The sequence below is a fragment of the Mesoplodon bidens genome (assembly GCF_964165515.1).
Source record: "Mesoplodon bidens genome assembly, chromosome: 5".
Lineage (NCBI taxonomy): Eukaryota > Metazoa > Chordata > Mammalia > Artiodactyla > Ziphiidae > Mesoplodon > Mesoplodon bidens.
The window spans coordinates 99378065-99403547 of NC_138161.1; the positions used below are offsets into that span (position 1 = coordinate 99378065).

General features: G+C 43.8%; 1 protein-coding gene across 3 annotated transcripts in view; it reads right to left on the bottom strand.

The window, feature by feature from the left end:
• Positions 1-3810: 3810 nt before the first annotated feature.
• The window catches only part of KLHL6 (kelch like family member 6), a gene marked incomplete at its 5' end in the record, with an annotated part of 55418 nt that continues 33745 nt past the window's right edge, over positions 3811-25483 (bottom strand). Inside the window, 5 exons of one of the 3 annotated variants that reach the window (XM_081235390.1) lie at positions 3811-4231; positions 5581-5794; positions 7330-7532; positions 12218-12455; positions 19265-19714. In XM_081235390.1, the coding sequence (XP_081091516.1) occupies positions 3930-4231; positions 5581-5794; positions 7330-7532; positions 12218-12455; positions 19265-19714 (1407 nt within the window). In that variant the 3' untranslated portion in view covers positions 3811-3929. The remainder of the gene's footprint in view (positions 4232-5580; positions 5795-7329; positions 7533-12217; positions 12456-19264; positions 19715-25483) is intronic. The other 2 variants (XM_081235391.1, XM_081235392.1) reach the window with 2 other exon arrangements.

The window sequence follows — 25483 nt, forward strand, 5'->3', positions numbered from 1 at the left end:
CAACATATACTTATCCACTCCATGCATATTTTACTGAATAAATAAAAACTTTATTTGTATTTGTACCTATAAACTATATCTTTAGTTTGATCACTTAAAAAGAAAATACAACCTCACGTAACCAAAATGCTTAAAGGATTTGGTTAACTAAGTGTTGATATTTTTATCTATAAATATGAAAATTTGACCTGTCAGAACTGGTTTTGCAGTAGCCATGTTTGAGATATTTGTGGATTTCCATGAAGGATGACTCTTCAAATTAAAAGATCTCATAAAACATCCAGATCAGATACTAAGGGAAAAAAGGATTTTGCAACCCCAAGTTAGGGCTTTATATAAGAAATTCCAGTGGTGTTTACCCACTTTGAACATTTTACTGAGTACTTTCTTTTTCAAAATCAAGTAGGAAAAGTAAATAACAGTAGTACCTCAAGGGCTTTTATAAATAGCAAAGCTATACTTTCATAGCTATAAGCAAATGTTTGCATTTCCCTGAGAGCACAGTTTCTTTCAGTTCACGAGCTCTGTGTGCCTGTGTGTCTGCGTGTTTCCTGAAGCCAGTGTATGCAGAATGTGATGAAAGCTAAGAAGAGAACATTTATTTGTTGATGTTTGGGTGAGCTTAGCTCCCCATCCTTTTCAGATCAGCCTTGGCAGCTGGGGCCCCTTAACCTTCCCAACAGATTCCACCTCATCAGAGCCTCTGGGTCTCACTCTCTCTTGGTCCAGAATGATAAGAGACCCAGCCAAGCAGCTCAGAGGTCCCACAGCAAATGGGTCTGACAGCTAGTCCTGCTCTAAATTTGCCAAACTTCTAAGAAGTGGGCTTCCTCTTGGAACCCACTTGCCTGGAGCCCCTGTTCCTTATTCTCCCCTCACACTTCTTGAAAATGGAGTCATGCTCACAAACTCCAGGGTCCCTGACATCATTTTCTAGACCTGTGTCCTTAAACCTGACTTTCTCCTCTTCCTACCTCATCCTCTTCCTCCCAGTCAGGGGTACTCTATCCACTCATGGGACCTGCCTCAAGATCCAGTCTGCTGTGCCAGGACATCCTAAACACCCTGCCTGAGTCCTAGGGCCCTTTGTCTCTGGCTCATCTGGCACCAACCTGCCTGGTCCCCCTGTTGGTAGTATGGCTTATGACAGTTAACTTCCTGCAAACTTGATTTTTGTTTGTTTGTTCATCTCAGAATGGAAATTAGATTTTAAGAGATTCCATCCCTGGCTACTGCCTAGAGACTTAAATCCTGATGATATAAAGTTTCCCAAAAATGACTTGAAATTCTTTATATACCTAAAAGTTACAGACTGGCAGCTTCAAGTGCAGAACTCTGGATCTTCTTAGTCGGTGTCTCTGTCTGCCAACCCATGCCGTTATTGAGAACCCTTGCATTGAGAACCAGATTTATAACACAGAGATCCTAAATCCTCAGTTTCCCAGCATAGGGTTAACCTGCTGAAAATCTGGGCTCAAAATTTGCCAGTTGCTCTTATCAAAGGACCACCAGGACAAGGAGAACACTCTGAGGGGAGGCTCTCTGCGTTGTCAACGATGCTGTCATTGAACTTCCTCTTTGAAAGTTCTTTCCTGAACTTGTCTTTGAAATATGACTGATAGCTCCTATAGCCCAGAAGTGGTTTCTGAAGGCGATCTCAAAGAAAAACAAATATGTAAACAATGGCCACATCATTGACCGAAGAGCGCAGCTTCCCAAGGAGATCACTTGGAAGGGCAATAAAGACCTGGATGCAACCTCATAACTTCATATACATCTCATTTTCTCTAACTTGATGAAAAGAAAAATTATAATATTGACCAAGTGGCCTGTTTACCTGTTTATCGAGTGTTTCTAGGGTGGGGATTGGTCTTGCTCTTTGGAGTCCCCAAGGCTTGCCAAACAAAAATTTCTTGGAATGTTTGCTGAATTGAAGTAGATTAAATTGTTTCGGTTGAGAGCTTCATTAAGGTTATCAGTGTTTGTGAGTAAGTGAGGTATGTGCTCTAAATTCCCACAAATATGTTTGTATTTTCCCATCTCACTTTTCACAGCAAGGAGCTGAACTCTGAAGGCACAGAGCTTTTCAAACCCCAACATGCATTTATATTTATCCTCAGCGATCTTAGCATAAACAGAAATCTCAGTTGTAATTTTCCAAGTCTTTTTATATGCTTTGAACTGTAGCTCCTTCTAACCATAACTTTTCTATGGAAGTTAAATTCACCGTCAACTGTTAGTACCTTCCCAAACTGCTGAGAAGTACAAGCACACAATGGCACATCTGACATGAAATAAAACTCTATAAAGAGATTTGAAATCATATGATGAAAATAAAGGACATTAAGTAATGCAGTTACTATGTTGTTAGCACTGTTGTTGCTGTTTTTTTTTTTTTTTTTTTTTGCTGCGTTGGGTCTTCGTTGCTGCGTGTGGGCTTTTTCTCTAGTTGGGGCGAGCGGGGGCTACTCTTCATTGCGGTGGCTTCTCTCGTTGCAGAGCACGGGCTCTAGGTGCACGGACTTCAGTAGTTGTGGCGCACGGGCTTAGTTGCTCCGTGGCATGTGGGGTGTCTCCGGACCAGGGCTCGAACCCACGTCCCCTGCATTGGCAGGCGGATTCTTAACCACTGCGCCACCAGGGAAGCCCCTGTTAATTGCTTTTTAAGTACAGCATATGAAACAGGATCTCTTAATCTGTGTCCCCAGTTTGGGGATTAGAATGAATTTCCAGTGAGCTCATATGAAAGCTCCATCTCTTAGAGTGAAGAACAGACGCTGTTCTTTGAGTCAAAACTATGCCAAACTGATCCAAAAACCAAATAGAAGGGATTAAAAGGATCCTGAAAACGAAGGTTCCAGGAGGGTGGGGTCACAGGGACATGGACCCAAATCACTGTCTAAAAAGTAGAAAGTATGCTGTCAAGAAGAGCCAGTCATTCAACAGTGGCCAGCAATGTAAGGATGTTTACACTGAAGAAACAAAAACAACAACAACCCTCCCCGCCCCCAGAAAAACAAAAACGGTATTCTGAGTCTCTGCAAAAACCTTTTCTACATTGCAATACAACTGTTGGACATTAAGAGGCTAGGGCACTGGCCTGTGCTGAAGGTCCAGTTCTGTCCAGCAATGACAGTTCCAGTCCACAACGGGCCTCCTGTGATCATAAAAAATAGAGGCTTTTGATGGGGAGGACAGAAGTCTTTTACATTTTTCATAGCAAACAGGCCTTCCCAGACCCATCTCCCCAGAACTGTCAGATGGAACAACCTATGAGATGCTCTTGACAAGGGGCCCAAGGTTTCCACACCAAAGATCCCAAATGGTTTAAATATAAGGGAAAAAAGAAAAGAAAAAAAAGAAGCACCTTTATTTCCCTGCCTTGCTGAGTGAATCCTTTAGCAAACTTGTCAGAACAAAAATGAGCTGTTTTGTTTTTTTCATGTTCTGAGATAGACAACATGACAGAACCTACACTAACTTTGAAATTGGAAGACCTGGGTTTAGACTCCTGGTTTAGCTAACTTGTAATCTGACTGACCTGGGGCAAATCACTTAGCCTCTCTTAAACTCGGTTTCCTCGGTTTCCTCACCTGTAGAATGGGAGTAATAAAATCCAGTCACCAGGTCATTTGACGGTTAAAGGAATTGGTATACAAAAGTGCCCGGTATCGAACCTGGCATGGGACAGGTGTGTCTTGAATGTCAAGTATTACTCTTCTTTCCTCCTGAGGTAGGTCTCACAGACAGTTCTGGCTGGTCTCAAGTCCCAAAGCTGTGACTTCCAAGGAGCCGCCATGGGGAGCCGCGGTGAGCCCCTGATGTATGCACGGCCTGTAACTCAAGCCCCGCTAGCTGCTTTAGAGGGACCGATGCGGGGGAGAGGGAGGAGGGGTCCCCGCGTGGCTCCGCCCTCCGCGTTCCCGCAGTCAGACCGACACAGCTCCAGGCACGATCCTCCGAATGTGGGTGTACGACTTCCTGATGGTGACACTGCCGTGGTGCGACACCCCCCGGGGCAGGACGCACTCCTCCGTCAGTTTCTGGGCCTCGGGGTCCCAGCACAGCACCGTGGCGATGACCTCGTTCTTCTCGTCCCGCCCCCCAGTGATGTAGAGCCGGTTGTTGCAGGGCGCGATGCCGCAGCTGGCCCTCTCGTGGCTGAGCTGAGTCACCAGGCACCAGCTGTCCTCCAGAGGGCTGTAGGCGTACAGCGCTCTCATAGCCCCTCCTGAAGAGGAAAGGAAACACCGTGGGCATCTCACTGCTCTTCTGGTTTTCTTCCCCATTAACCACTAAACTCCTACTCCTGGTTAGGTCAAGTCTACCATCTTGCCAATAGAAAGAGCAAATTCATGGCTCTCCAGAAAGCCAGAATGGATAACTAGGGGCAGCAAGTCTCATGCTGGAAACACTTCATAGCCCTTTAAACTCTGCAGCCAGGTGCTAATCAGGTTCTGAAGGACACCTGGCTTCACATGGCTGCCAAAATGTACCATAAGACTGCTTCCTGGAAGAAATACCACCTGGTGCATCAGATAGGCCCGGCTCATAATCCCAGCTTTGCCACTTTTGGATCTGTAACCATGAGCACCAAGACCACAGTGGTTATAAGAAATCAGAAGGGCCATGCACATAAAGCACCTGGCAGAAGGCCTGGTGCATAGAAGTCTTGCATTGTATTGATATACATGGCAGTGACTAGAGGTGGTGGCATCTCTAGACTGAGCATGACCTGGGACACCAACCCAAGTTACCCATCTTGAGATTAGACCTTTGGGGCAGAGTCACGAGTCTGACCATAAAGACACAGGAAACCTGAAGCAAGGGAGAGCAGGGGTTTTGCCTTCATCTGTTCCCATATTTTGCATTCAGGAAGCCTTCTCTGATTACCTCTTATTTGCTGGAGTTATTTATTTTTGGTATTTCCCTGATCAGTAGTTCTCAATCCTGGCTGTACATTAAAATCACCTGCACATTAAAAACACCTGGCACTGTGGCCAGCGTCCTCCTCATTCTGATATTATTGGTCTGCACAAGCCCCAGCTACCCATATTTTTGGAAAAAGCTCCATAGATGACTCTAATGAGTAGTCAGGGTTGAGATCCATCACCCTTAACAATTACATGCCAACTGTGGTCTGGCTAGTCAGGCTTTCCTTCCAGCTAAATGCAACCTTTCAGAGCCCCCAACGCAAGTCAGAAGAATAAAATTCCCATGAACACAAAATAAGAAATAAAGATAGCTACCATTTATTGGGCACTTATATGGTGCATATTTCAATTTCTGTGTATTGCTAATGCTTACAACACACTTTGTTCCCAAAGCAATTTCTTGCTCCTCCCCTGGGCCCCATTGTCCATCTGTCTTGTATGTCTCCTAAATGGGAGCCGTTTCTGTCTCCAGAACTGCAAGGTAAATTCCACCAAGGCCTGGACCAATCCCAGCTTCTCTTCTTTTCAACCCCACCCACATCACCCAGGAACTCAAGAATTCCCAGGAGGGTCTCATGTGCTCTACCTGCAGAGCTGCAGGTGTAGGGGACCCTACACTTAAATAAGAAGCCATTTGCTCACTTACCAACCACATAGATACGGTCCCGGAAACTCACTGCATTGATGCATTTAGCCTCTACTGGCATGGTCGACTTTAAATTCCACTTATTGGTTGAAGGGTCGTAACACTGAGTCTTGTCCGTGGCCAGTTTCCCATTGGGCCCTCCCCCAATCACATAGAGCTTCTTCTTATGGCTGGTGGCTGCGAAGGAACTGACATGGATAAGGAGGGGCGCAGCCTGCAGAGACACAGGGCACCGGGAGAAGCTGTCAGTGACACTGCCCAGATTGCTGCAGTGGCTCACAGGACACAGGCCAGGAGCCAGGGGACACAAGCCCGGGAATCCTTTGCCTGAAGTCACAAGGCCTGTGGGCCTGACTCTCCTGAGACACAGAGAGGATCAAAGCGTACATTTCCCACCCTCCCGCCAGGCTCCAGATGTTTCTAGCCTGTTTCTCCCAGAGTCCAGTTCTCAGGGCAGGAGGGGTGTACAGGAATAAGTGTTTATACAGATGAAACCAGCCAATGTTGGAGGAGAATGCTTTCTCAGACATGCATATTCATATTTATTCATGTGCTCCTTCATTCAAAAACTATTTACTGAGTGCCTACTACGTGCCAGGCATTGTCGTTGGTGCTTATAGCTAGGAAGAAAAGCTGGTATAAGGGTTTCAGGTGGCCACAGGTAAGCATATTCTCCCACTCTGGGGCAACATACAGATCTGAGGGTTAAGCCAGACTTGTGTTTCCATCCTGTGAACCCCAGGGCACTAAAGGGGACTTTTAAGAGTCTCTTACCCATTAACATAACCCTCTTGGGTCATGGAGCAACTTTGTGATGGGACTTAAACTGAGAAGGTCTTGGGCACAGCCTTATAAATGTTAAGGGCTCCCTATAAAGTTCTTTTCAGGTTAACAGATCTTGGCTGGATGCCATCATGACCTGTCTACCTTTGCTTGTGCCTGTGACGACCACGTTTCACACACCCCAAAGCTGGAACATGCTCTGACATATAATCTTATAAGGAGAAAGAAAATTTGAAATTGGGAATACTCTGGAAGTACAGGAAGTGAGGTCACCTTACCTTTGTGTGTGTGTTGGGCGGGGGTAAGGATACTTAACATGAGATCTACCCTCTTAACACATTTCAAAGTGTAAAATACAGTATTGTTATCTATAGGCACAATGTTGTATGACAGATCTCCAGAGCTGGTTCACCTTGCATAACGGAAACTTTATGCCCATTGGTGAGCAATGCTTTGCCTTTTCTTGAGTATGATATATACCTGAGATTGCATTGCTAAAGTCTTGTTTGAAGGCACGCAAATGGTTCATCACTAATAGGTAAATAAATAAGGGCTGACTTCTAAATACTACCAAATGACTCTGGATTCAACAAACAGTGTAGTCAAGAGATCCTGGTGTGCCCAGTGTGGAGAAGACAAGGGAAGATGGCATCGGAGGAGACAGAGACTCTAGGCCAAGACATGCAGACCAAGACAGGATCAAGCCTCCCGTCTACCTCTGGGGTTCTGGCCAGGATAGGACAGGTACCCACACAGAGCTCCCCCACCTGGAAAGAAATCATTTCTGTGACCTGATCAGCAATGCTGACTCAATGGCTCCTATGAGGAGGGAAGCTCAGAGCCACCAAAAATGTTCTCAGTGGGAGCAGAGAGATCAGAAAGCTGTATAGGTATACATTGGCAGATACCTTTTTTTTTTAAGCTTTGAAGCAATAATACAGAGTTACTCAGAGAAATAATCTATACCTCTGACCAGCAGTTGTGGAAGGGGTCATAGGTCTCCACGTTGTTGATCCTTTGCAAGCCATCGAAACCTCCGATCACATAGACCTTGCCCCCGAGCACCACCATCTTATGCCTCCAGCGGCCTATGTTCAAATACTCAATTTGAATCCACTTGTTGATTGAAGAATTATATTTCCAAACATCGTGCTGTGTTTCTTTGCCACCTAGGAGACATATAGAGCATTTAAGAAACCACTGATATGTCAGAAATGCAGCTTCTCCTATAATTTCCCACTGGCCCAGAAGTGTTAAATCCCCAGACGAGCACCAACTCCCGCCCCATACCCCCAGACAAAAGAAATCATGAAGGTGCATGCAGTGTGGTTGCCGGGACAGAGCCTGCACAGGGAGACAGGGAGACACAGTGTAAGACTGGGGTGGATCATGCACTGGGCTGTGCCATGTGTCACCTCTGTGCCGTGAGAATTCAGAGAAGAGGAGGCTCCGTGAGCTAGGTCCAGAGAAGGCTTCAGGGGAGTAGTACCCAAGTCTGCCTAGGCGAGTGGGGACCAACAGGAGCCTGGACTCCAGTGTTTGTGAGGCTCAGGGGCAGGAGGTCAGGCAGGACAGGTAAAGTTGGATGATTGCAGGTGGGGATAGTAGGGCCTTGACCAGCGGGCAAATGAGAAACCAGCTTAGGTTCTATGTTTGCTTATTTATTCAAACAAATACAAACCTGGGAAAATCACCATGAAATCTTACAAAATTCTCTTGGTTCATAACTCTGCTCTATATAAAAACATAAGTGAGGTTTGTCCTACTTTGAAACAATTTCTATTGGAACAGAATGAGATGCTCACACCAGATCATTTGAGAGTGAGCTGGTAAAAAAAATTTTCAAGGCAACTCAATAAATAGAAAATATGAAATTCAGTTAGGGAGAGAGACCAAGACAAAGGAGAGCTGACTTTTTTGGTGACTTTAATAAAATATTTTAATGACTTTGTGTTTCCATTTCCCCATCAGTACAGAGTACTACCAACTACCTAAAACAAAGGATGTACCTTTCAGACTAAAATGTGCACTAGTGTGGAAATGAATATCATTAATGACGCCCTATGTCACGGGTAAGTGTTTCTCAAGGGTGGAGCCCAGAAGTGGGATTCCTAGGTCAACGGCGTGCCCACCTTGAATTTTTACAGGTGCTACCAAAGAACCTTCCAAAGCTGTTCTGGTTGACTTTTCCCCATGCCCCACCCACAGCAGATATTAGGAAGGTTTTTTTGGTTGGTTTGTTTTGTTTTACAGCCTGAGAAAGAAAAATGATGTCATAGTTTGGTTTCCCCTGGCTGCTAGGGAGACTGAGCTTCATCCTCTCCTGTTATCTTTTTGTTCATATAGTTTAACCATTCTGGGGGAGGGGTGTTGTATACCTTTTAGAGGTCTCTATTCAAAACACTGTGATATTGATCCCATTCAGGTAGTGTCCAAAATTATAAAATAACTATACACTTTCAAAGAAATGTATGCAAACTTTATTAAAAAGGGGAAAAAATGACAATTTTTTTACTTCAGGATGTAAAAGAAGACCTGATTAACTGGGCAGGCATATCACATGCACAGATGATAAGACAGGTTATTGCAAAGATGTCAACCGTCCCCAAATTAACCTATATATTAGGTGCCTTCAGGGCTTTTCATGGATTTCAGGACATGAAGTGACCATTCTAAGCTTCATCTGGAAGAGTAGATTTGGGAACATTTCTAAGAAACTTTTGAAAAAGAAGAAGGAATGAGAGAGCTCTCCCTAGCAAATATCAAAATATACTAAAAAGCTATGATAATAAAAATAATGTGCTACTAGTATAAGACAAACTGATCAATTAAAAACAAGGTACAGAAACAGACTAAAAGATATAGAGATTATTAAATAAATGGCATTAGAACAATTGGCTATCTGTTTAGAGAAAAATTTAGATCCCTATTTCACATTATACTTAAAATTTAAATGTAAATGCTATAGAAGTAACTGGAGAATATATAGGAGAAGATGTTAATGATCTTGGGGTGGGGAGGGGCTTTCTAAGCATGACAAGAAACCCAGAACATATAGAAAAGAAAATTACTATATAAAATAGAAATCAAAGTTAAAAGACAACCCCACTGTCTGGGAGAAAGTATTTGTAATACAAATAGCAAAGGATATATAATAAGAACTCCAAAAAATTAATAAGGAAAAGACAACCAGTAGAAAAACAAAGGGTAGGAACAGATCATTTTTAAAAACAGATACGTTTAGCTAATAAATATATGAAAATATATTCAACCTCATTAATGATCTAAGAGTGTAAATTTACACACTCAAGTCTATTAAAAATGTAATTGATAATAAAAAATGTTAACAAGGATGTAGAAAATGGGCACTGACATTCATCATTGGTTGAACTGTAAATGGGTACAAACTTTTTGGAGAACAATTTAGCAATATCTACAAAAATTCTAAATTTACACATCTTATGACCACTTCCAGGAATCTCTCCATATATCAGTGCAAGTTCATAAATATATGTGTATGAAAATGCCTATTGTGGTATTTTTTTCAGTGGGAAAATAAAAGCTGAAAAAAATTATGGTTCATTCATTCAATAGACAGCCCTGAAGCTGGTGAAATGAGCAGTAATAACAATCCTCACAGTAATGATAATGACGACTAACACTGCTGAGCTCTCACCACGTGCTTGGGATTGTGCTGTACTTTACATGTATTACATTGCTTAACACATATAGTAGATCAATTATACCAACATGTAATGATGTTCAGAACAGATTGTTAGTTGAGTACACATTTCTGTTGATTTAGTACAACAAGCATGCTTTCATGTATTGCCTGTATCATTTTTTTTAACATTTTTATTGGAGTATAATTGCTTCACAATGGTGTGTTAGTTTCTGCTCTATAACAAAGTGAATCAGTTATACATATACATATATCCCCATATCCCCTCCCTCTTGCGTCTCCCTCCTACCCTCCCTATCCCACCCCTCTAGGCGGTCACAAAGCACCGAGCTGATCTCCGTGTGCTATGCGGCTGCCTCCCACTAGCTGTCTATTTTACATTTGGTAGTGTATATATGTCCATGCCACTCTCTCACTTCACCCCAGCTTACCCATCCCCCTCCCCATGTCCTCAAGTCCATTCTCTAGTAGGTCTGTGTCTTTATTCCCGTCTTGCCCCTAGGTTCTTCATGACCTTTTTTTTTTTTTAGATTCCATATATATGTGTTAGCAGCCTGTATCATTTTTAAAAAGACAACAACAAATTGAAGACGGACAAGAGACAAGTTGTAGAATAAAACACTATGTCTAGTGTCTGTGACAAAGACTGACCATGATTACCAAACCTGTCTTTTCCTCCTGGGCACATGGCTAAACTACATTTCCCAGCCCTGCTGCATGGGGGGCGGGGATGCAGGGAGGGCATGCGGCTGGTTCTTGCCAATAGAATGTGAGCAGAACTGATGCCTCATGTCCAGGCCGAGGCTGTTGTGAGCAGGTGTGTCTTCTCAACTTGTTGGGTTTCTCTCTCTTCCCGAAATGCCTCAAGCTTGAAGGTCACGTCTGGAAACAGCCTCATCATGAGACAGAAGGAGCCTAGGTCCCTGAATGCCTGAGTGGAGCAGGTGCTCTCCCCCAACCCACACATACTTCTGTGGTGATTCATTGAGATTCAGGGTTTGTTACAGCAGCTGGCATTACTTACTCTAAGACAATACAAAACCATTTTTGTAAAAAAAAAAAATTAAAACATGTAGGATTGTAATGGCACAGAGAAACTGCCATATTTTACTTTACACTCCCTGTATTGCTTAAATCTACAACAATTAAAAAATGTTTCTGTAAGATAAAAGAAAGCTAAACCCTAGTCTGTGGTATTAATAGACTCAAAGAAGAACTGACCTGCCCTTTATCTTGGAGGAGACCAGCTCTGGGAATAAGCTCTTTCCAAAACAAGTTCAGATTAAAGAAAACCTCCAAGAGAAGGGAAGGAATGTTTGTCTTTTCCCTTGGTGCTGCAAGAAGAGCTAGGTGGCTTTTGATGTCATGGGAGAGCATGAGACTCAGAGAACATGGATTGGAATCCTGCCTGACACTTACCAGTATGTGACTTTAGGTAAGTTCCATACCTTTCTGAGCCTCGGTTTTCTCCATTTGTAATCTGGAGATTAAAATCACCTACCTTATAGAGTTGATGTGAGAGGCAATAATTAATTGCTACCAAAGAGTAAATTCATCTACTATGCTGTAAAGATGGTAGAGATTACATCATCTAATAAATATTTATTGAGCATTTACCATGGCCAGACACAGTGCTAGGTATTGGGAATACAGTGTTGATTCATGGAATTTAAGGACTAATGGGAAACAGGCATAGAGCAGTTATAAACAATTAAGCAAACAACTTAGAAGTAAGAAATGAAAAAGTACTGGATGCTATTGGAGCATCTAAAAGTAAGATCTAAAAACTTGAGGGGAGAGGTCAGATTTGGGGAGAAGAGCGACATTTTTATGCATTACTGTATTTCCAGTGGCTAGTTCAGTGTCCTATGCCTATAGCAGACACCGAATAAATTCTAGTACCACTTTCCTTCTTCCTTTTCCATGAAGGAAGTCCTATCTGCCTGCTCCCCCGGTTCCTACTACAATACTGCTCAAGGATTAGGGTTCACTCAGTAATTATTCCCTCTCCACGATAAGACCATCTGAGTGCCTGGTTTCCATATCCTGACCCAGTTAGTGCTAGATCAGTGCCATCCACAGTAATTCTGCTGGGATGGTTGCCTGTCTCTCACTCAGGAAAACATGTAGTGCCTTGGGGGCTGGCTTTGGCATCATGTGGCTTCTGCTTACCTGAGATGTAGACCTCATTTTTTAATGTCACGCATGCAAACTCCACCCACTTCTTATTCTCACTGTCCAGCTCATGCTCTGTCATGGGGAGCTTGGCCACCTCCAGGCGGCTGCGCCTCAGGGGATCCAGGCAGGTTACCTCCGCCACAAACCGTTCATCCTTTGTGCAGCCACCAATGATCATGAACACCTCAGACTGGAACTCATGCATCCTGGGCTTGGTGCGCTCCGAAATGATCTGGAAAACCAATGGGAGTACAAAAAGGCAGAATGGCACAGTGGTTCAGAGCTCAGGCTGTGGAGCCAGAGGAGCAGAGCCCAATTCCCAACTCTGCCACCGTAGGACCATGTGACTTCACCTCCTTGGGCCTCAGGTTTTTCTTCTGTATAATGGAAATTTTAGTGGTAACAACCTCATAGGTTTGTCATGAGGATTAAATGAGATAATATATTTAGTGTGCTTGGCCCAGGGCCTGATGTATAGTAGGTACTCAGTAAAGGTTATCGGTTGTAGATTTTGCTACTTTTTAAGAAGTTCAGGTCTGTCTAGCATCAAATGCACTTTCCTGCCTCTTCCCTCTTGCTTGGTCAGAAGCACTGAATCCTGGAATTTCATTTCTGGCCACCTTCCACTCCCCCCTGGTTTCAGTTTCTTGATGATATCCCAGACTTTGCTCGCTACCAGGCCTTCTCTGGAAGAGAAGTCCTGAGGGCACATAAGAGCATCCAGAGACTTAGGAGAGAAGAACCAAAAGAGAGCAAGGGTGTGTCCAAGGAGGTTGGGGGACTGGGTTCCAACATCAAGCATATGACCCTTCAGAGCCTTGAACAAGCAAAGAAATCCATACCACAGATATTTGAACCCAGCTGAAAGAGCAGAGGTTTGGAGTCAAATACACCAGAGTTCCATCCTGGTTCCACCACCGATGGCCATGTGACCTTGGAGAAGCAACACAATCTCCGTAAATGCCTGTGATCATTCCTATGCTACCATGCCATTGTGAGCCTTCACGAGGTTGTGATGTAGAGAGCTGAACAGAGCACGTGGCACACGCATGGCCCTCCATAGCCAGTCACGGCAGTAGGAGTGGTGGGAGATGTCATGTTGATGTAATTAATGAAAAGGGGGAGTTGCCCTCCTCCCGGTTCCAGTCACCCCTGGGCTTGATGGGGAAGGTTGTCCAGGAGTACGGAGGGGAGACAGAGAGGCAGCAACACCTATTTCCCACGGGGCCAAAGCAGCTGCTCTTTCCTACAAGGTTAAGCCGACCTAATATGGATTATGGAACTTCAATCTTGCCCACGGACGGTGACAAACAGTTTACCTGAGTCCACAAGTGGTGAATCCAATCAATAGTCACATGTAATCAGATCAGCCAACACCCAGCATCTACTTTCCCAGAAGAGACTTTGTTTTTCTGTGCCAATAGTCAGACACAGTAAATTCTGCATCCTCAGTTCTTGAGGCCAGACCATGGCCATAAAGTCTGTGGCAGGGCTCTCCTTTATGGGTCAGCAGAAAGGAGTGGGGGGTGGGGGGTAGCAGGATAAATCCTGGGCAATGGGCTGAGACTGAGGGCACTGACAGTGGAAAGGCCAGCTGGGATAAGGGTGGAAGGGGTGGTCCCGAGAACTTGAAGGCACTATGAGAATACCAAGCTGGTAGGAGAGGAATGAGCAATGAGTTGGCACCAAAGACAAACTTGGCCAATCTGAGATTTCTCCCTCCAGCCTCTAAACCTTCCTGCCCACAGCTGAGGTACAACCTCTAGCACCCATCTGGTCCTCTTGCAGGGAGGATTTAGGGATTATAGGGCAATGCTTAGAGGACAGCACTAGCCTCTCAGAACTGGTTCTCTGTGACCCTTAACTCTGGTTCTGAGAGCCAAGCCTCAGCCTCCTTTCTGAAGCCCCCCATCTTATTCACAGTGTCTGCTCTCCTGCATCAACAGCCTGCTGACTAGCAGGGGACCAAAGCAGCCATGATCTTACTCCTGACTCCCAGGGCTGGCATCCCAGTCCTGAGTCCTGGCCTGTGGAAGACTCTGTTCCCACTGACTGAACCCTGCATTCCTGCGTGCTGTCTGGATCTCCCCATAATATCTGTCCTTGATTTCCCACACCACCTTCCCAACCACTTACCCTGTAAGCCACTTGACATTATTTTCAATGTCATTTTGTTCTTTCCTCCAGGAAGCCATTCTTGCCTTTCCACACTTGTTCCCACAGTCCTGAATTTCCCTATCACAGCGCTTTTCACCCTCATGTAATTTGTTCTAATGTCCCTGATGGCAGGGATAGCCCTTTTCTCCAATGTATCCTCAGCACCAAGAACAGTGCCTGGAGCTTGTGGGGTTCTATAAATGTTGGCTGAATGAATGAATGAATGAATGGGCAAGTTAGTTAACCCAGGACCTGATAAAGATTTTTTTTTCCAGTCTAGATCATTGTGGAAACCAGCTTCCACAATGGCCCCCCAGCAATCCCCACCTCCTGGTATTTACATCCTATGTTGTTCCCTCCACATTGTTCCTGGGTTGATCTCTATGCCAATAGAATACAATAGTGTTGGTATACCACTTCTGAAATTAGGTTATGAAGGCACTACAACTTCCATCTTGATAGCTCTCTCAGTCTTTCTTGGGTCATTTGCTCTAAAGGAAGACGGCTGCTATGGAGAGGCCCAAGTAGCAAGAAGCTGAGGCTTCCAGCCAACAGCCAGCGAGGAAGTGACGCCTGTCAACAATCCTGCGAGGGAAGTTGCAAGTGGATCCTCCAGCCCCCTTTGAGCTTTGAGATGACTAACTGCAGCCCCAGCCAATAGCTTGACTGCAACTTCAGAAGAGACCCTGCGCCAGAATCACCCAGCTGAATCACTCCCAGATTCCTGCAAACTGTGAGATAATAAATGTTTGTTGTTTTAAACCGCTGTTCGGGGATAATTTGTTGCACAGCAACAGATAACTAATACAATCATCTAGTTGATGGGACTGGCTGGGTATTGAGACCTGCCTTGTAACTCGGAACCACAGGACTGCCAGATGGTGGCACCATTACCAAATTGTAAGTTCAGCTACGTTTTGCAAAATATTAACCCCAAAGGCATGACAAACACCGATCTGAAGTCAGAGATGGGCAAGTTTGTTGCGGACACAGGGAAGTAAGTGTTTGCCAAAGAATCACATGCAACAATCAGGCCTACAAAGTTTATTTTCAGATTGTTAGAAGTAGAGCAAAAAAGTTTCCCCTTACTGACTACTCATTGTCCAAAGAACCTATCTGAGAGGACCAAACAGAAGACACCAAACCGCTTGGATAAATCTCCTCAGGGTGAGCTCTGCCCCGCTGCCCTCAGGAGTAGCTCCTCCTGACAGCACACATATCAGAGCAGCCTTTGGTACAGATCAAGTTGGTCCCTGGAAACTTAGGAGGCAATGAAATGAAGGGGTAACTTCCTCTGCCCCAAAAACGTCTCCCAATGAAGGTACCAGCTACTACTCCTAAATCAAATGTAAGTTGACATTTGCTTTTAGAGTTCTAAAACTTCCTTCTGTTACCACCTCCATGAGCTCAGAGGAGGGACAAGGTTAAAATGGAGAGATAATGATAGGACAAGCAGGGTTAAAGTTTGGGAAAGGAAGGTTAGGAGGAGAAATGTATTCACAGAGTATCCTCCAGGCTTACACTAGTGTCATTAGGAATAAAGCCAAGATCACACAAACAGCGAGAAGGCTGGGAGTCTCAGGGAATCAACTAGCAATGAGACACAACTCAGAAATCACAGTGTTTGGTTGGTTCAGTTACCTAGACTATAAAATGAGGATGAGAAAATGCCCTGAGCAGGATTTGGGGCAATAAGGCAGAAAATAACTAGGACACAATGAAAAGAGAGATTTTAGCCTCAGAGAAAGAAAATGCTTGATTGTGGGAGAGAGAGTACCATAAAGGAACTGAGTGAGAATAGGAACAGTCTTTATTAGCACATCTCATTCATTATCTTATTTAATTCTCAAAACAATTCTATCAGTTGGTAGATATTGTTTCCTCATGTTACAAGGACTGAGCCTTATAGCAGCTAAGTAGCTTGCCCCAGGTCACACTGTAGGTAAATTATGCAGTCAAGATTAAAGCCCAGATCTGCCTGTCTGGGAGCTCAAGTTCTTGACATCTTCTAGTTATCAGAATTCTCTCTCCTCCTAAATCCAAAGCTTATAATCCCACTCCCCCATCCCCACCCCACTACAAATACAAAAGGCAGAGCAGATATTTCATAGCAGCAGTTTTGCAGAAGACATAGTAGGGACATTTTATATAAGAGGAAAGCCTTTATCACCTGCATTTCAGGGAGTTAGGAAATGGGAAGCAGAAACAAAAATAGCAAGAATGTTGGAAGTACTGTTGATCAAGATCCTGTACTTTGGGGTTTTTTTAATTAATTTATTTTATTTTATTTACTTTTGGCTGTGTTCGGTCTTTGTTGCTGTGCGCGGGGCTTTCTCTAGTTGCAGCAAACAGAGGCTAATCTTTGTTGCGGTGCACAGGCTTCTCATGGCGGTGGCTTCTCTTGTTGCGGAGCACAAGCTCTAGACATGCGGGCTTCAGTCGCTGTGCCTCGCGGGCTCAGTAGATGTGGCGCATGGGCTTAGTTGCTCCACGGCATGTGGGATCTTCCCGGACCAGGGCTCGAACCCATGTCCCCTGCATTGGCAGGTGGATTCTTAACCACTGCGCCACCAGGAAAGCCCCAAGACTGTACTTTAAATGCTGAACTGAGAGCAGTTGCAGAGATTGATCTTGTCTTCAGGAATATGAGGGCTTTCCCAGTGCTGAGCCACCTGCCAGTGACCCACATATCCAGCATAGGACCCTTGTGGTTATCTGGTCTTCCTCTATCAGTCTGCTTATCACCCTTCATTTTCTTAGTGTCCTGTCTTCTCTGAAAGACCATAAGTTTAGTAAGGTAGAGACTGTTTTGTGGTGCTTGGTGCCATGTCTGGCATATAGTTGATGTTCAGGATTTATTTGTGAAGAATGAAAGTATAGCATATGAAATTATAGCACTAATGACAATATTAGAAAAAAAATCTCAAATTAGTGACCTTTATTTCTACCCTAAAAACCTAGAAAAGGAAGAGAAAATTCAACCTGAAGTAAGCAGAAGGAAGTAGTCAAGATTAAGGCAGAAATAAATGGAATAGAAAATATAAAGACAGTAGAGAAAGTCAAGTGAAACCAGAAGCTGGTTCTTTGAGAAAATCAATAAAATTGATAAACCTCTAACCAGACTGATCAGGAGAAAAAAGGAGACACAAATTACCAATATCTGGAATGAGAGCTATGACATCACTACAGATTCTACAGATATTAAAAAGTATAATAAGGGACTACTGTGAACAACTTTATGCCAATAAATTCAGCAACTTCTATGAAATGGAAAATTCTTTGAAATATACAAACTACCGAAGCTCATTCTAGAAGAAACAGATAATGTGATTAGCCTCCTGTATCTATATAGCTATTTAAGAAATACAATTTGTAGTTTGAAGTTTAAAACCTTCTCACATACACAAAAAATTCCTCCTGGTTCTGATAGCACCACTGATAAATTCTACCAAATATTTAAGGATGTGTTTGCAGAATGAATAAGTGACAATGGATCTGAGGACAACACAGAACGAGAAAAGGACAAACAGAAAAGAAGGGGCTCCCAAGGGGCCTCTGAAAGACAATTCCTAAACTATTTTGGCTAATATTTCTACCAATGGCCTAATGAAGAAGGCTTGGTAGCCAACCTCAGAACCATTGTATAGTGGTATACACGTGTGGCTGTTCATGTGTACAAACGTAACAAACTGCCCCTCTATCATTACTTAATGATTATTTTGGTCCTCTCCACTAAGCCTATTCTTGTCTTTATAAAGTTCTGAATATAACATTTCTTCAGGAATTGTTAAGGAGAACCAGGTAGATACAAATGATATGTTTATTCACCATCTTGGTACCCATTTATTCATTCAACAAACATTAACCAATCCCTTGCTATATACCAAGGACTCTCCTAAGGTCTGGATGAAAAGTCCAATAAGACATATTTCCCACCATAACAACCTCCCTGTCTAGAGATATTTACAGATGAGGAATTCAATGGTTAACATGCAGTGGTTGGCGCTATGATAGAGCAATGCTCCAGTGCTATGAGACTGACAGAGGCCTCTGGAGAAGGTGATGCTTAAACTGAGTTTTGAAGCTGGAGCAGAAGTTAACTAGATGAAGAAGAGGAAAAAGTCATTTGAGCAGCACCTGCATTAGCCTGAAGGCTGAAAAAGCACGTCCACTTTGGGGAATTACAAGCAGTGCACTCAGACTGTAGCAGGAGAGAGAGGTTGCAGATGACACTAGAGCAGCGAGCTGGAGGCCAGGCTCAGAGAGTTTAGGCAGAAGTGTGGGCTTTATCCTGAAAGTGGTGGGGAGCCAGTGAAGAGGCTAAGCCCAGGAGTGAAATGATTAGGCTTGACTGTTAGATCATCCAGCTGATGAATGAATTGCAGGGCAGCCAGATTGGGGGCAGAAAGCTGAGTTTTGAGGAATTCTCAGAGGTTCAGGAAGGAAATAGTGAGAGTCTGAACCTAGGTAATGTCAGGGGAGATATTAGAGTCTCAAGGTTTCCCCAGAGTGGACAAACTGCGAAAGCAGCAGCCCTGTGGAATGGCGACTGGACAGGGCACACTCCCTTCATGTGTGTGTCTCCCCCACCAAACTCCTGCCCTTACACGACCGGAAAGAGGAAGGATGTGCCAGGCATGGTGCTGGGTGATTTCCAGATCTCACCTAATTCTCTCAGTAGGAGTCTACCATGTAGTATTATCGGCATTTTACAGATCAGAAATCCAGGGCTTCTGGAACTGCCTGACTCAAACTATAAACATCTACAGCATCTACTTCTTGATGCCCTAATGATTTGTGAGCCCGTCTCACCTGTATCTCTGGGAGGTCTGCTAATTCCTTCACTTCGCTGGTTATATACGGCATCTCTCATCATCAACTCACCTCATTGCCAGAAAGGTGGTACATCCTGGCTTCCTGTAGCAGCGGGAAGACCTCTGGGCATTGCCTGATGAGAGGATCCGCTTCCACCATCTCCACAAAGTACCATGGGTCCAGAAGTGGCAAGCGCACGTTCTCCAGGACATAGGGGAGCAAGCAGAGTCGTTCTGACTGCTTGTGCCTGACCCAGCTCATCACGGTCTCAAACACCTGAGACTCTTCTGTCACATAAAGGTCATCGCTCTTCAAGATGTGGTACAGAGTATCCACAGGAAGTTCAAGGAACTCTTCGGAGTTCAGAATCTGCACAAAGTTCTGGATGATGTAACTTTGAACCTGCTTCTTTAGACTGTCCAAGGAATGTGTGTCTGCCAGCCTCAGTATTCCAACACAGTTTTCTGGATTCAAGGCTTCTGTGAGGAAGCTCGCACAGGCATCCACCATCCGCAGGAACTAAGAGAACAGAAGGGCAGCAAATCAGGCCAGAAAATGACTCGTCCACAGGGAGGTTTATCAGTGAGTTGTGTGTAGTAGCAAAAATTTAGAAACAACCTAAATGACCCACAATAGAGGACTAGCTAAATAAATGAAAATACATTCATATTTTTGACAGCTGTATGGTCATTAAGAAAGCATGTTGTAGAAGAATATTAAATGACACGGAAAATGTTCATAATGTACTGAGTTGAAAAATCCATTCACTGAATCTTGATCAAGTGTCTAGATTTAATCAGCAATTTACAGGAAACATAGGGGAAAAAGGAACATGTTAAATGACACCATGCAAATACAGTCAGCAAAACCCAGACTGTGGGAAACTCTACAGAGCAACCAGTTCAGTTTCTTCAACAAATACGTCAAAAGGGGAAAGAGAAAAAGGGGGGTGGGGCAGGGAGGGAGAGCCAAAGCACGAAAAGAGATTTAAAAGATATATCAATCTACTAACAAAGAATGCAGCTTATTTGGAGCCCTGATTTAAACAAAATTTTAGAAGAAATATGTTTACAGTGACCAACATTTGGTGATATGAAGCAATTATTATTAATTTTAAGTGTGGTAATCATGTTGTGGTTATGCTTAAAGAAAACTCATCTTTTGGAGCTATATACTGAAATATTTTCAAGTGAAATGAGAAGGCACTTCACAAAATCATACATACATTATGATCCTCTTTTTATAAAGAAAAATATATATTGAATATAGGCATAAAAAAGACTGAAGGATATAAACCAAAATATTAACAGTTGTTATCTCTGTGTATCAGGTGTCTTGGGACAAATTATACTGCAGTAACAAACAACCCTCAAATCTCACGGGCTCACAACAATAAATGTTATTTCTCACTCACGTTACAGGGCTCACAGGGCTCTTCAGTCCAAGACCAAGGATGATGGAAAAGCTCTTGACTTGCCAGTTTTGTGACAGAAGGAGAAAAAAGATGGCAAACCACACAAAGGCTCTTAAAACTTTTGCTCAGAGGTGGCATATGCTATTTCCACTCACACTTAACTGGCCAGAGTAAGTCACGGGCAAAATTTGTTGTCAAGGCAACAATAATCCTCCCACAGAAACAGGTCCCATAGGAATAGATGGAATATACTGTATAAATAATACAAGGCACCACACTCTGTAATAACACTATGAGATTTTTTTTCTTTTTTTCCCTTTTTTCTTGTATTTATTTATTTATTTATTTGGCCGAGCAGTGCAGCATGTGGCATCTCAGTTCCCCGACCAGGGATCGAACCTGTGCCCCCTTCATTGGAAGCATGGAGTCTTAACCACTGGACTGCCAGGGAAGTTCCAAGATTTTTTTTTTCTTATTTTGTTTATTTATATACTTTTTAATACTTCTAAAATGAATAAGTAATGTTTTTGTAATAAAAAATTAATTTGTAAAATTGATTGGCTTCCATGACTTATTTTTAAATTATCATCATCTTCATAAGAATATGAGTCCCATATGCATATATAGCACTTTATAGCTTACAAAGCCCTTTTGTATTCATCATATTATTTAATACTCATTTTACAGATGAGATGTCTCAAGTGCACCTGTCCATTCTATTTGCTGCTCTCTGGAGCTTAGCTTTGAAAGAGTTTAACTTCCTACCTTCCCTCCTTGTCCACTGAGCCCTTTAGAGTGTCAAGTTCTCAATGTTCTTGGTTTGATCAGTTAGAAGAAGGATGGAAAGAGGGAGACTGAGGGGACAGGGCCTGTTGGGGAGGGCTGGTCTGAAGACGGGGCCTATTGAGAGTACAGACGGGCAGACCTGACCAAGTGGGAGGGTGCAGCCTGCAGAGGAGAAACCCTAATGACAGAAGCTGAGGCTGGTAGGGTTATGGGGCCTGAAGGGAGGGGAGAGGACTGGTCTTAGGGTGGACCATATTGACTTAGGCTTTGTTCTTCACTCCAGAGCATTCTAGAGGGCACACGTCCCTCATATGGGGGGATCAATCCCAATTGCAAAATATTATCTTACCCTGTCAGACCACACTTTTTAATTGTCAATTCAGAAAACGCTGACCTGATGGTCAATGTTGGAGAAAGCCTAAATTCTGCTGCCGACCACCCTGTGAGCTGGCCCCAACGGCCTGCAGATCTGCTCCTCGCATGAGCAACTGAGGAAACAGTTGAGACTGAGAAATCTAACACCTGTTTTGTTGTTTTCAGATTTTCAGTTCAAAGAGTAAAAATATAAAACCGAGACCAAAGCTCGCTGAGCCCTCAGAAGCTGTAACCAGAGCCCTCTGCGGCTCTGCCCACAGAGACATCATGAGGGCTGAAAGGGAACTCACTTAGATGGCAGCCTCCAGAACAAAACGGCAGGTACGCCTTGCCAGCATTTGCCTGAGAGAAAGATGATATGAAAATCAAAGAGATTTTCTAAATATGTAGACTGTCCCTGGGAGGCCACCTAAGAACCTGGTAACAGGGTTGCCTCTGGGAAGTGGAACTGGTAGGTGGAGTGAGGGTAGAGAGGGAGAATTACTTTTCACTGTTTACCTTTTTGTACCCCCTCCAATTGGGTGCCATGTGGAGGAATTATCTATTTAAAATAAATGACATTTCTCACAAGTAGAGAAAACACTAGAAGGGAATACGTCAAAATGCTAATAGTGGTTATCTCAATAGAGTTTTGTAGATAAACTTATTACAGTAATTTGTTTTTTAGACCTTGTTGTACAGACCAAGTTTTCTACACTGAGCATGAAGTTGCTTTTAAAATCAGGAAAAAATAAAATAAATACTTTCTTGTGATTTTCAAGTACACAATGAGAAAATAAAATAAAATGTAAAAAAAAAAGAGCACATACTATGTGCCAGCCTAACCAGCTCATTTAATACAACAATACTATAAAGTAGATATTTATTATCATTGTTGTTTTACAGATGAGGAACAGATTCAGAGAAGTGAGGTAATTTCCTCAGAGACTTACAATGAGAGGTAGAGTTAAAATTTGAAATAGTCTTTCTCAGTCCAAAAATGCATGTTTTTACATTATTTCAAGTTGCCTCCGGTCAAATAGTGTGTGCACGGGACAAGGGCTTGGCAGATGATGAGGGTCATTTGCACACTTCACTGGAAAACTCAGATGGTCTGATCTGTCCAGACTGAGGAAGGCCTGGCTGATAAGATGCCAGTTGCTACCCCTGTGTGATGAACACCAATGAGCAAAGAAGGGAACAAGGAAGGAGAATAAAATCAAGTACCAAAGCTCACACGTGTGAACAACAGTGACCCAGACATGTCTCTCCCCACTCAGAAACCATTCATTCACCTGTTCTTTTCCCTAATATGTATTGAACATTATTAGATCATAGGCCCTCAACCAGGGCTGGGGGTACAGAGGGGAGCAGAAAGAGACACAGTGCCTGTGCTCATAGGAGAAGGTAGACCAGTGCGGGAGGCAAGCAGGAATCAAATAATCACATGGAATGTGTAGAGTTACAGCTAGAACAAACACTATGTAACAGCTCAGTGATTCCACTGCCTGGACTGAGAAAGTCCACTCCTACCCCTCAAGCTGTGCCCAGTGTGGCTCTAAGTCAGCACTGGGACTCTCCCTGATGGAGTCACACCTGTCTACTCACCTTCTCCAAATAGCCCTAAGCTCACCTGTCACAGTGCCTTTCTATGCTCACACCATTTCCTCAGCCAGGACTACCTTTGTCCCTCATCACTACCTGCTAAGATCCTGCTTCCCTCACCCAAGCAAGTCTGACTTTGGGGCCCCACTTTTAAAGAAAGGACTCAGGATAGCTTATCCTAATTGCAACTGAGAACTCCCCTTTGAAGTTTACCTCAAAAGGAAGGAAGAATGAGTACCATGGCCATCACTTTATCTATACAGGGCTGTTTCCTTCATTCAGAGTTGTTAGATCTGGGACCAACGGATGCTCCAAAGAGTTTATGAACCCCTACATTGTATGCAAACATTTGTTTGCACATGTGACATTTTTCTGGGAATTGTGTTTGCAGGAGACACTGGGTGGCTCTCTGGTATCCATCCACCAGAGGAAAAAGCCAATACAAGAGGGAGAGCCAACCTGAAGGACCAGAAAGACACAGAGCCAGAGTCTTAATCAGACTGTGCTTTGAGCCTTCCCTGCCTCTGGACATTTAAAATTCTGGGTCGATACTTGGTTAAGAAGGAAGAAGGGGAATGGAAGAGAAGGGAAGGGAAAAGAAGTAGAGAAATCCTACCTACTCATGAAGTTCTTTCTGAAAAGCCACTTCCTCCTTCATGGTTTCTTCAACTGCCCAACATGGAATCAATTCCTCCCTCCTCTGGGCTCTACTAGGCAACTCACTTGCCCCTCTAGCAGAACACTGTACTGCCTTGTACTATGGTCAAGCATCTCAAGGGCAGGTTCTAGGTCATCCATGTGTTTTTATTTCCAGCAGCACCTAGCACAAACTCTGGCAAAAGGAGAGAAAGAAGGGAAGGAGAGAGAGAGAAAGAAAATATTTTTCAGGTACCTAGTAGGTACCAAGATCTGTACTAGACAATTTCCCATCCATTATTTTGTATAATGAATAAATTTTTTTGTTTTGTTTTGTTTTTTGTTTTTGTGGTACGCGGGCCTCTCACTGTTGTGGCCTCTCCCGTTGCGAAGCACAGGCTCCGGACACGCAGGCTCAGCGGCCATGGCTCATGGGCCCAGCCGCTCCGCGGTATGTGGGATCTTCCCGGACCGGGGCACAAACCCGTGTCCCCTGCATCGGCAGGCGGACTCTCAACCACTGCGCCACCAGGGAAGCCCAAATTTTATTTTTTAATGAATGTATTTTAAGTAGGTATTAATATTGCCATTTGTACAGAGGAGGAAATAGAGAATTCAAAGAGTTGAGCGTGTTGCCCAAGGTCACACAGCTGGTAAGTGGTAGAAGTGATACTGGAGATCACCTGGCTAATTTTTCTCACTGAGCATCACCTTGCCTTTGTGACTGTTGCATTGTTGAGCTAACAAAATTCCAGGAGAGTCTGAAGAGGCCTTATGAGGAGAAGGGTGAGTGGGGGTTCTCCAAGTTGCCTACATTCCCTCCAAAATATACTTCAATAAACACTTTTGAGTGTGAGGGTTGTGTAGGGCAGCATCATGGGATCCCAACCAATGGCTGGGAAACTGCTGATGTGCAGGGCAGTCATGGGGACAAGAACTTGTTCTCTTTAAAAGTATCTGGTTTTGGGTTTCCCTGGTGGCGCAGCGGTTGAGAGTCCGCCTGCCGATGCAAGGGACACGGGTTCGTGCCCCGGTCTGGGAAGATCCCACGTGCCGCGGAGCAGCTGGGCCCGTGAGCCATGGCCGCTGAGCCTGCGCGTGCGGAGCCTGTGCTCCGCAACGGGAGAGGCCACAGCAGTGAGAGGCCCACGTACCGCAAAAAAAAAAAAAAAAAAAAAAAAATCTGGTTTTGCTTCTTCATATTTAAGATTATTTAGGACTTTAGGGTAATTTTTCTGTCTCAGCCTGTTCCAATGACACATGAACTTGTTTATTAAAGCTGAGTGATGATAGATAATGGCAACAGATAGTCAGCTTCCTATTTGGGAGGACATGTGAGTAAAAATTTACACCCAGGCACCTGACTCTAACAGGGAGGCTAAAAATACAATCAAAGAAACCACTTGAAACATGGCTGCAGTTCCCATGAGAAATGTCTGCCTCAAAGAGAGTGCACCCCTCCCTCCCCATCTCTACTGCCCCTCTTCTGCTTC